At 34.9% G+C, this 11,212-nt stretch overlaps 1 protein-coding gene across 1 annotated transcript; it reads left to right on the top strand.

Moving 5' to 3' along the window:
* The first annotated feature begins 253 nt into the window (after positions 1-253).
* LOC110884433 (patellin-6) lies at positions 254-5,316 on the top strand. Its single transcript, XM_022132147.2, has 4 exons — positions 254-1,163; positions 4,044-4,168; positions 4,399-4,540; positions 4,893-5,316. The coding sequence occupies exons 1-4, from the start codon at positions 504-506 to the stop codon at positions 5,154-5,156; spliced, it is 1,191 nt and encodes a 396-aa protein (XP_021987839.1). The 5' UTR covers positions 254-503; the 3' UTR covers positions 5,157-5,316.
* Positions 5,317-11,212: the final 5,896 nt, after the last annotated feature.

The raw sequence follows: 11,212 nt of genomic DNA on the forward strand, positions 1-11,212 counted from the left end.
CTTACCCAAACATGCCCAAAGTCCAAAAAGCAAATAAAAAGAAAAAAAACCATTTTAAGATATTCCATCAAATGATTGTAAAGATTTGTTTGAGCTTTGAACCAATAATTACAACGTTAGAGGGACACATTTAATATGTAAACAGAATCCATGTTGTAAATAAAAAGAAGACAATATAAAATTAAAAAAAAATCACCGCAAGCATTAATCATGTCACCTCAATTATACAATATATACTGTGAAGGTCTAACCCCTTTAGTCCATCCACCCATCATATTCATAGCCCTGTCTCTTTCTTTTTCCCTTTAGTCACGCTACCCAAACAATAGCCCCACAAATCCCTCTATTTTCTTCAAATTCACATCTTTAAAATCCCCAAATATCTCTCACAACCTCACAAAGATTCAAAATTTCCATCTGGGTATCACTCAAATCTCAAAAAGATTCAAAATTTCCATCTGGGTATCTCTCAGATCTCCAAAACATCTTCAAAAATTCAAGAAATGGAACCGTTAATGGATTCCGCCACCACTCCCCACCGTACGCCGTCGTTTAAGGAAGACACCTACCACCTCCACAACCTTAAACCCTCCGAAAAGAAAGCACTACAAGAACTCAAAGACAAACTCACCACCACTTTCGATGGTGATGCATCCATGTGGGGCATCCCATTGCTACCAGCAACCACAGGTAGTACTGAAAAAGCTGACGTCATCCTGCTGAAGTTCTTACGTGCAAGAGACTTTAGGGTCCAAGATTCTCTCAGCATGCTTGTTAAGTGTCTTTCTTGGAGGAAAGAGTTCGGAGCTGACAACATTGTTGAAGAGGATCTTGGGTTTAAGGATCTTGAAGGTGTGGTGGCTTATATGAATGGGTATGATAGAGAGGGTCACCCTGTGTGTTATAATGCTTATGGTGTGTTTAAAGATAAGGAAATGTATGAAAAGATTTTTGGGGATAATGACAAGTTGAAGAAGTTTTTGAGGTGGAGAGTTCAAGTTCTTGAAAGAGGGATTAAAATGCTGCATTTTAAACCTGGTGGGATTAATTCTATTATTCAAGTTACTGATCTTAAAGATATGCCTAAAAGAGAGCTTAGGGTTGCTTCTAATCATATCCTCTCTCTGTTTCAAGATAATTATCCAGAAATGGTTGCTCGCAAGGTACTTTCATTTGTTTAATTTTTACGAAAATAGTAAATTACAAAAATCATCGTTTATGTATGTCACTTGTTGCAAATTGTGTTATTTGTTTTCAATAATTACAGCAAACTTTTTGGTTAAAATTGACCAATTGGACCCCACATGACGATATTTTTATGGTTAAATATGAACAAATGGACCTCACATGAGAGTAAAATGACCAAACTACCCTCATATGGGGTTCATTTGGTCAGATTTAACCACAAAAATTTAACTGAGCTAGAGCTAAAGTACATAACTTGCAAGAGTTTGCAAACATCGAGTACGTTTTCTCTAATTGTTGAAGATAAAGAACACAGTTTGCAATAAGTGACATACATAAACAACGATTTTTGTAATTTACTCTTATAAAAATGATGTTTTGTCCATTAGTTACTTGTACGGTACAACTCCATAATGCATAGACCATGTGTTGTATCTTTTGCTTTAACTGCATACAAAAGAAAAGTCGGTGACATAACCGTCTACCCGACTATCTCATTAAATTATCAAGTCACTTATATGAGTGAGGGTATAAGGAGTGGTTAAACAGTTTAGAGTGGCAAAACATTGAACCGACCAATGAGAGCGCGCCATGTCAATTAGGCAAAAGTGTTTAAACTTTGGTGAAAAATGTTGGCAATGGTTTAAACATTTGGTGGAGTGGTAAACTTTTTAAATAAAAAAAAAGGAAAAAAGATGTGATTGGTTGAGATTGGAATGGACCCCACCCCACACCCCCCTCTCTCTTTCCTTTCTCCTTTGCCGCAGCGGTGAAGCATCACCGTTTTTCCGCCCATTTCGTCAACATTGTTAGCGGCAATGGGGTTGGCAGTGGTTTGCCGCCCATTGCCGAATCGGTGAACCAAGTTTACCGCCACCACTCCTTACCCCCTGATTTATGCAACTATTCGGTTCTCGATTTAAAATTGGTTTTAAAAAAAATAAAAAAAGAGATGTGTGATTTTTAACTTGTGTTTATTACTTTTCTGCTAATTTTCCCACCCAAAAAATTGCTAAATCCCATCCCACTAGAAAAAAAGTTGGTTTGTGCATTGGTGGGTAGTACGGTACAACTCATTGATGCTTTATGATTCTTGGAAAGTTAAATGCTTTTAAATTATATCTTCCAAGACAGTTGCCCAGAAATTGTTGCTCATATGGTACTTTCATTGGCTAAATCCCATACCCCTAGAAAAGTTTGTTTTCGCATTGGGGGTCGTACGGTACAACCCAATGATGCACATTGTTAAAAACATGTTTGTGCATTGGTGGGTTGTACTGTACAATCCAATTGGTTGGTTGTGTGTTTTCTTCTCACTTTACACGCAATTACCCCAGGAATAGTGGGTTGGTTGGTTGTACGGCAAATTCAATTGCCAAATTTCCCTCCAAAACATTTGTGCATTGATGGGTTGTACGGCACAATCTCATAGGTGCATACCAATGATATTAAAATGAAAAGTTACGTGCATCAATGATTAGGGATGTATATGCGGACCGTTAGGAAAATTACAACGTTAGGAAAATTACATAAGAATGACAATTAAACAGGCAAAAAGCTACGCCGCTACCCATATCAATTCCGCTATCGTTTCGATACTATATTGGTAGATATGGTACCATACCATACTAATATAGTATTCGGTTTTGAATTTGGCTTTCGGTATCTGTGCTACACGGTACGGTATAGTTATGGTTTGATACGATACTGGTACCAGTATCATCCATGTCAATTTTGTGCAAAAGGATGGATTACCTTAGGTTGTATTCCCTAGAAATGGTTTTACGTGCATCAATGATTTGTACCGTACAACTATTCATGCACTTGCTAGATTTTGAAATGAAACTTGAAAGCATGCGCATAGATGTATTGTACAGTACACTTTGTATATGCATATGAGTTGAATCTGCTTTTTACATAGAGTAGTCTCTGTAATGATTGAAATTTTGTAGTTTTCTGGTGACTTTTCTAAACTGTACAAGTCTTTTGCACTGTAGGCGTGTAAGGTACAACTTATTATTGCACAATCGATGCTTGTACCGTACAACCGAATCTTGAACATCCCAGAAACGAATCCTCTGATAAGTTGGATAACTTCAAAATTTGGATCACTGTACATCAGTGTTTTGTAACCATCAGATTTTTTTTTTTAAATTATGAAAAACAAAAGTTGAGGCCACTTGTTCGTTTAACACATTGATGGTTGTACCATGTTGTGGTAAAAGCAACTTATTTTTTCTTGTTTTTTTAAAAATACATATTTTTTAGTTTTTTATTTTCTATTTTTAATGTTGAAGGGCATTTTAGTCATTTTATACTGACTTGGTAGAAACGGTCAACTTCATTCGTGGCCGACCAGTGACCAATGGTGTTACCCGCTTGCAAAAGTTGGGACCAGTGATATAATTTCCAATAAATATGTATGAAAAATGTAAAATAGACATACCAGAGGGACTGAACTAACCGTGTAATTAATTTTAAATATACTGTGCTTATATGTAAAAAAATATTAGAGTTATTTACTGTTTTCATCATGTGGTTTGTCAAAAATCACTATTTCAGTCTATTAGTTTAAAAATTGTGATGTCAGTCTCTGTGGTTTCACTTTCGTAACCATTTCAGTCCACCTCGTAACCATTTCAGTCCCTGTACTAACAAAATAAATGGATTGAAATGGTTACGAAAGTGAAACCACAGGGACTGAAATGGTTACGAAAGTGAAACCACGGGGACTGAAATCACAATTTTAAAACGAATGAACTGAAATAGTGATTTTTGACAAAACAACAGTAATTAACTCAAAATATTATTTGCAAAAATTTATAATTTTGATTTGTTTTATTTTGATGTGTGTGTAGATTTTTATCAATGTCCCATGGTATTTCAGCATGTTGTACTCAATGTTTAGCCCATTTTTAACTCAAAGAACCAAAAGCAAGTTTGTGCTTTCTAAGGAAGGAAATGCTGCAGAAACTCTTTACAAGTGAGTATCTTCTTCATCCAACTTTACTTGAGAAATGTACAACTCTTGTTGCGCAATGTACAACACATGGACTTGGCAGAGTATGGTTGTGTTTTTGTGCATACTGAATTATTGTACTGTCATGTTTTGTTTGCATGTGGAAAGTGTACTATAAGCATTGACTGTTGTACTCTCATATTACCCCTTTTCTTGTTTAAATTAAGTTTGATTTTTTTGGGTGATGGGTTTAGGTATATTAGCCCAGAGGATGTACCAGTACAGTATGGTGGACTGAGTCGACCCAGTGATTTAAACACTGGTCCACCCAAACCAGCTTCTGAGTTCACAGTCAAAGGGGGAGAAAAAGTCAATATTCAAATTGAGGGCATTGAGGTATTTTCAAATACATTATGTGGGAGACAATTTTTTGAGTAAATTACTTTTTGAGTTCCTGTGTTTTAGTGGTTTTAATCATTTAAGTCCAAAATGAAAAAGTTTAACGTTCTGAGTGCCTAACCGTTCATTTTATAACGTTTTTTTGAGTCCCTGTGTTTTAAGCGGTTTTAACCACTTAAGTCCAAAATCAAAAGTACAAGTGTTAAAGGTTGGACTCAAAATGTTATTACACATGGACTCAAAAGGTAATTTACTCAAAATTTTTTGTAATAAGTTACATTTTCCCTCTTAACTTTTTCGGGTAAAGATTTCCCTCTTAACTTTATTATTGATTTTTCGTGTTATGTAGGCGGGTGCAACAATAACTTGGGATATTGTGGTCGGAGGGTGGGATTTGGAATACAGTGCCGAGTACGTTCCCATCGCCAATGGAAGCTACACGATCGCGGTGGAGAAGTCAAGGAAGATGGCCCCCACCGAAGAGGCGGTTCACAACTCTTATACCGCTAAAGAAGCGGGAAAGCTAGTGTTGTCGGTGGATAATTCGGCTTCGAGGAAACGAAAGGTGGCGTCGTATCGGTACCTAGTAAGAAAGTCTCCGGTTGTGATGTGAGTTTGTTTTGAGATATGATGTTATGGTCTAATTTTAGTAATTTTGGTTGTAATGAAGTTATGTGTGTCTTTGTAATATGTGACTTGTAAGTTTAACGGAGGAAACGGTTGTATTACATTCCTTATTTAGAATAATAATAGGTTAACATATTCATGTTGCACTATTATTGTAATAACATAGATATAATCATTACAAAATATAAATTTTGTTTTTTAAAAAGTAATAAAGAGTGACCATAAGATACAACTTTTGGCTACATGTTTGAAGGTATGGCCTACATTGGTATGATTGTAGGGGGTGGGTACCCCGTGTTGGGATGTCACATGCATGTATGATGGCATATGATGACGTTCACATGCTACCAATGAGGCCATGCTTTCACTTTAAGGCACACTTCTACTCAAATGTTATTATTACTACTCCCTATGTTGCAAAAGAATGGAATTGTTTTAATTTTTTGATTGAGAAGTTACGGATTTACCATTTTATACAATGTTATTATGGCACATGGAGCACTTTTATGTGGTACTTCACATCATGAACACTTAAAACCATGATGGGCCATCTTGATGTCACCAATATTAAGTGTTCGCATCAACCACTCCTACGGCTAACGTGAGGAAATTAAATACTGAAAACATCTACGGTCAATATGAAGGAGCTAAATCATCGTGTCCAAAACAGGCGGATGGTAGGAAGGTTTGATATTGGGACCGACCAACATGAGGGACTCCATGACAAGTGGATGGAGGTAAGGATTGAGATTGTAACAACTACAATACATTCTCACCGTTTTACCACGATGGATATAATGAATCATTTGTAAGATTGGAGAAATCGCTGGTAGTATGCGTCGTGATTAGAGACTTGGATGGGATTGGTGTTAAACAATTTTTATTTATAATCTATACCCCTAAGTAAAACCTTTATATCGGCGGATATTCACTCTTTTATGTTACCAAAGGGCTTGTAGCCTAATGGTAATGATGTCCTTGTTAAGGTGTAGTCCCTTCCTAGTTGTGACGCTTCAAGTATCATTGTGGACAAAATGAAGGATTGTTAATCAAGCATTACTTGTGCTCCTTTAAACTTTGGGTTTTTTTTTTTTTTTTTTTTTTTTTTTTTTTTTTTTGTGTGTGTTATGTCTAGATTTTTTATCATTTATTTCCAACTTTTACTAAAGACAAGCTGATTAATGTTAGTTTAATTAATTTATTTTTGGTTGATTTGCATTTCATATCAAGATGCATTTTAGATAATTCGTTAATGTTTGTACCTTTGGTTGGTTGATATAATTTAGTAATCGACATAGTTAATAATTTAAGATGATTTCTTTTGACTGATCATAGGATTAGATTTCTGGTTGTTAAAAAAATTCATTGCCTCACCAATTGGAATAAAGTGTTCTAATAACTTAGTTGTAATCGATATGTTCTTATCTTAGATAAGACTAATTGGAAAACTGAATAAACTATTCAAATAGCTTATTTTTTTAACAGCAAACAACAACATTTTATTCATCACCAAACTTTCAGACAATACAATGGTTAGTAAGCTACTAAGCCAACCACCTTTACATCATCGCCTATAACTTAATAAAATTACATACAATCGAAAACAATATATTGATTAGTTATCTCTCCAATTCAAACCTCACCCATTTTTCCCATTCTATGTTTATCCGTTTCGCCCGAAATTTTACCCACATGAAGGAAATTGCTTGGATCTCCCCGAAGATTGCTTCTAAGTTTATTCGTTTCCCACCGAAGATGTGCTCGTTCCTTGCTTTCCAAATCTCCCAAAAGGTTACTAAAAAAATTATACTTGTATAAATTTTTTCTTATGCTTATCAACCGTCTGGTTCTTGTGAAAGTTCAACAGGTCCTTTGTGCTAGTCGCATAAATGTGCTGTAGTCTACACCATGTGCTTATCCTTTGCCATATTTGCACAGCCACATAATTCAAATAGCTTATCATTGGAATTTTAGTGACCTGACCCAACAAAACAAAATTTTAAGACATTTGCACAACGAAACATGTTAAAAATATATTTTGGAAACGATTGTGTGAATCAAATTTGGTTGTCATCGTCCTTTGTTAAAAATATCTGAAATGCGCGCATCAATCGCTGAAGATCCAAGCATCGAATTAATCTGTTACCAAACAAAACAATGGCAGCCATATAACCATTGATATGATCAGCAATCACATTCATACGAGAAGCATATCATATGTCACCCGTGTATATTGTTTGTCTACATGGCAAACCTCCAACTCAAACAATAGTTTGCAGACAATGCCACCAAACGATCACTATTTGACTATTTATTTTTGTGGGCCTGATTGGTTATGAATTTTTGTGCTCATGATCATTTTAAATAGCACAAAATATAAGTTTTCATTAGCGAATCAACATCAGTTGCATTGAAGACGTTTAATACAATCTCACACAATGTTTCTAGCTACATTTTACATATATTTGAAGGTGGATTTCAGGCTCGGTGGTCTACTATAGCTATACGATTTGCATTTGTTGTACACTGTACCCTGGAACTCTGGGAGTCAAACGCATTCTTAGAAGAAAAGCAAAATTTGTTTTAAGAGAGCAATATCAAATTACGTGCCTCATCATTCTATTCATCTACACATTCTCCATATTTCATTTTTCATTTGTAAATTGTAACATTTTATTTTCATTTCCTTCACATGTGATTGTCTCTCTATTTATATTCATATTTGTCACTTCATGATGATATATATGTTTCTCTGCTCTTTATGGTACTCTCATCACTTTGTTTCTTATCAACTAATAATAATTCATATTAGCATTTTAATCGGTGGACCTCATAACTTTCACTGTCGTTGTCAAAGACAATCCTAGTCATATAATCCTCATAGATTTAAACTCGATTTTTGCTTGGTTTCTACTCGATTTCACGTACAAGGAACGTATGTTTTCCTATTTTGTTCATAATCACGCGTATGAACAAAATTGAGTGGAAATTAAGTGTAAATCTATAATGATTAGGCCATGAATTATGGTTAGTGATACTTAGGAGTGGGAAATTTATACCAAATATCAATGCCGTACCATATCTTTACTAGCCTAACATTTATAGTACGATATTTGGTTTTGGATTTTGCAAACTTTTGGTATCGATACTATGTGGTATGGTACCACTAGCGATCTCATCTCTAGTGATAGCGATAATGAAAGGCATACCACGTAGGCGGATGGGTGATAGACTCATTATCATTTGAGGGGTATCGATACCTGTCAAAACCGTTTGCGATACCAATACTACCTCTTTTAATATCAACTTCGTTTTCATTAAAATTTATATCAAAATGTTTAGAAAAAAAAACAACACTGAGAATTTAGTTTTTTTTAAGAAAAAAAAAGCTAACGAGTACATTTTTTAAAGAAAAAAAGGGAATCATGGCTTCATTCTTCCTTCTACACACACCACTAAAATGTTTTCACGATCACATTACGGAAGAATTGTGATCATGGTGCCTACTTGCCACTCCCTCCTTCAGAATCACGTACCACAACACATGGTCTTATGCGAGTTAGATATTCTTCGCAACGAAAGGGAAATTTTGAAGTGCCCTTGGTTAAACTATCTGTGTAGATTATTATCGTTCAATAAATCATTATTTGGATTATTAAAATCTATTTTACTTATTTAATAAAGTGACAACCTATAAAAATTTGATAAAAAAGCACATATAGACAGAAACATATCAATTAGCCTATACCACTATAATACATTTGATGTGAGCATAACTGTAATTTTAAAACGCCCTAAACCCAGGGATTTTATCCGTTGGATTTACTCTTTGGCTAACAATTAGAAGTAAACATAACATTTAATTAAAATGCATTGAAAACATCAAAGTCTTTACAACCCAAATGAAATACAATTTAAAACATTGTCCTATATCCATCACATCTTCGAACCACCTGATGTGCATACTAGAAGTCAGCTACGCTAAGTGAGTTCTATCTTAATCAAGTAACTATAAACCTAACAATGAACGGTCAACACACACACACACACACACAAATTAAGTATATACAACTGCAATACATACAGTAAGCTCTGACCTGTAACATACTGCAACTTTTGTCTTGTAACTATAAGAGACACAATATACCCTATGTAGTTGATCAACCATTGGCAAGCATCGAATACAATGCCACCATCACATGGCCTAGTAGGTAACCGTCTATCATACAACCCTGTAGGCAACCGCCTGTCACACGACCCTATAGGTAACTGCCTGTATGGTAATATGTTCCTTAAAACTGTATCTTTATTTTAGCAAACCAGTTTTTAGTCTATCACATGTAAAGAAGAATATTGTCACTACACTTTGAAAACATCATGACTATATACACCACCCCAAAACAGTAAAGTAAGATTGGTCTAGAAACTCACATGTTCGCAGTTAAAAACTTTGTTCTATTGCGCCTAGGATAACTAGATTATCACTTAATCTACATGAGAATTAACATACAAAATCCTATAACTTTCTAATACTATCACACGAGTGTTACCAACAGTGTCACCGGTAATGTCACTTGACAGTGTCGCCAGACATGGTCATGTCCACATAGTCACGATGACTTCATGTAGCCATTAGGCATTGTCGCTAATGAAAAGGATGATCAACACACTATTGCCTAACTCGCATTAGGGCTTTTACCAACACCATCGCTGACCTCCTCTGAGGTGACACTAGTGTTGCCAACTGTCTATACTAAGTGTGTCACCAATGACACCGTCACCCATGACGCGTGTCACCAATCATTGGCAAACCTTGGCGTTGAGATAGTCATAATTTAATATGTTTTTATGGTTTAAAACAATAACAAAAACATTTCAACTTTTAATTATTTATTTTAATTTCTTTGACTTAGCGTTTCAACTTTAATTATTTATTCTAATTTCTTTTAGTTAGCGTTAACAATATATAAATTCATTTGTATTGTTATTGTTTTTATTAAATATATAAATTCATTTATTGTCATTATTTTTATTTTCAGTTGATTACTTACCGTTTTGTATTTAATACCTACTTATTTTAATGCAGAGAACTATTTTTATTATAATAATTTTTCATAAATAAGGCCTCAAAAACATATATTAATCCGTACAAAAGTCTAAATTTTCATAAAAAGCCTCAAAAACATATATTAATCGGTAAAAAAGTCTAGTTTAGCGTTAGCAACATAATATCGTTACAGTGGTCGTAGTACACCCATTAAAATAAAAAGTAACTAATTATAGTATTGTGTATATAACATTTACATCGCGATCTCTCAATCATAAAAGTCTGGTTACACCACTGGTCAAGGTGGTGCAGCGGTAGAGTAAAGGTGTGTTGTGGTGTGAGAGAGAGCCATTTTGGTGCGGAGGGAAAATGCCCGCTAAAAGTCAAGGAGATACTTTTACTCCTTCTTCATTCAGGGATAAACCCTGTCCATTTGATTTGTTAAGGAACGAAAGGCCCAGATCACTTGAAAAGCCCGTGTTCCAGATTAAGGCCTTTAGCTGCGACTTTTCCTTTGTCGTCGCTGAAAGTGTTGCCACTATAACTTAAATTTCTTGTAGTGATGCATAAATTGACCATGCATATTCAGTTTATCACAACGTGCTCGCATAGAATCCCGTTTTTCTACCTCCCAACTCTAAAATTACTTAGAATATATTGGGATTTGAAATGTTTCTAATAGTTTGTCGGGTTTTTCAGGTGAACCCGAAACACCAAAATCATATCCATTAATTAACTTCAATTGGGTTTGGGTTTGACCCTTCATCGGGTTCAAGTAATTTAGGTATGATCGTTTTTCGGGTCGGGTGGTATTGTGTTCGGGTTTTGGATAAAATGAATCCCCCATAAATTTATAAGATAACACAGAATAGAATAATGACACACATATTTCAATATGATTTTTAAATGATGATACACAAATGTAGTGTCATAAAAATTATAAGATGACACACAACGATGACACACATATTTCAATATGATTTTTAATGACAGTT

This window comes from Helianthus annuus, chromosome 10, assembly GCF_002127325.2.
Source record: "Helianthus annuus cultivar XRQ/B chromosome 10, HanXRQr2.0-SUNRISE, whole genome shotgun sequence".
NCBI classification, from domain to species: Eukaryota; Viridiplantae; Streptophyta; class Magnoliopsida; order Asterales; family Asteraceae; genus Helianthus; species Helianthus annuus.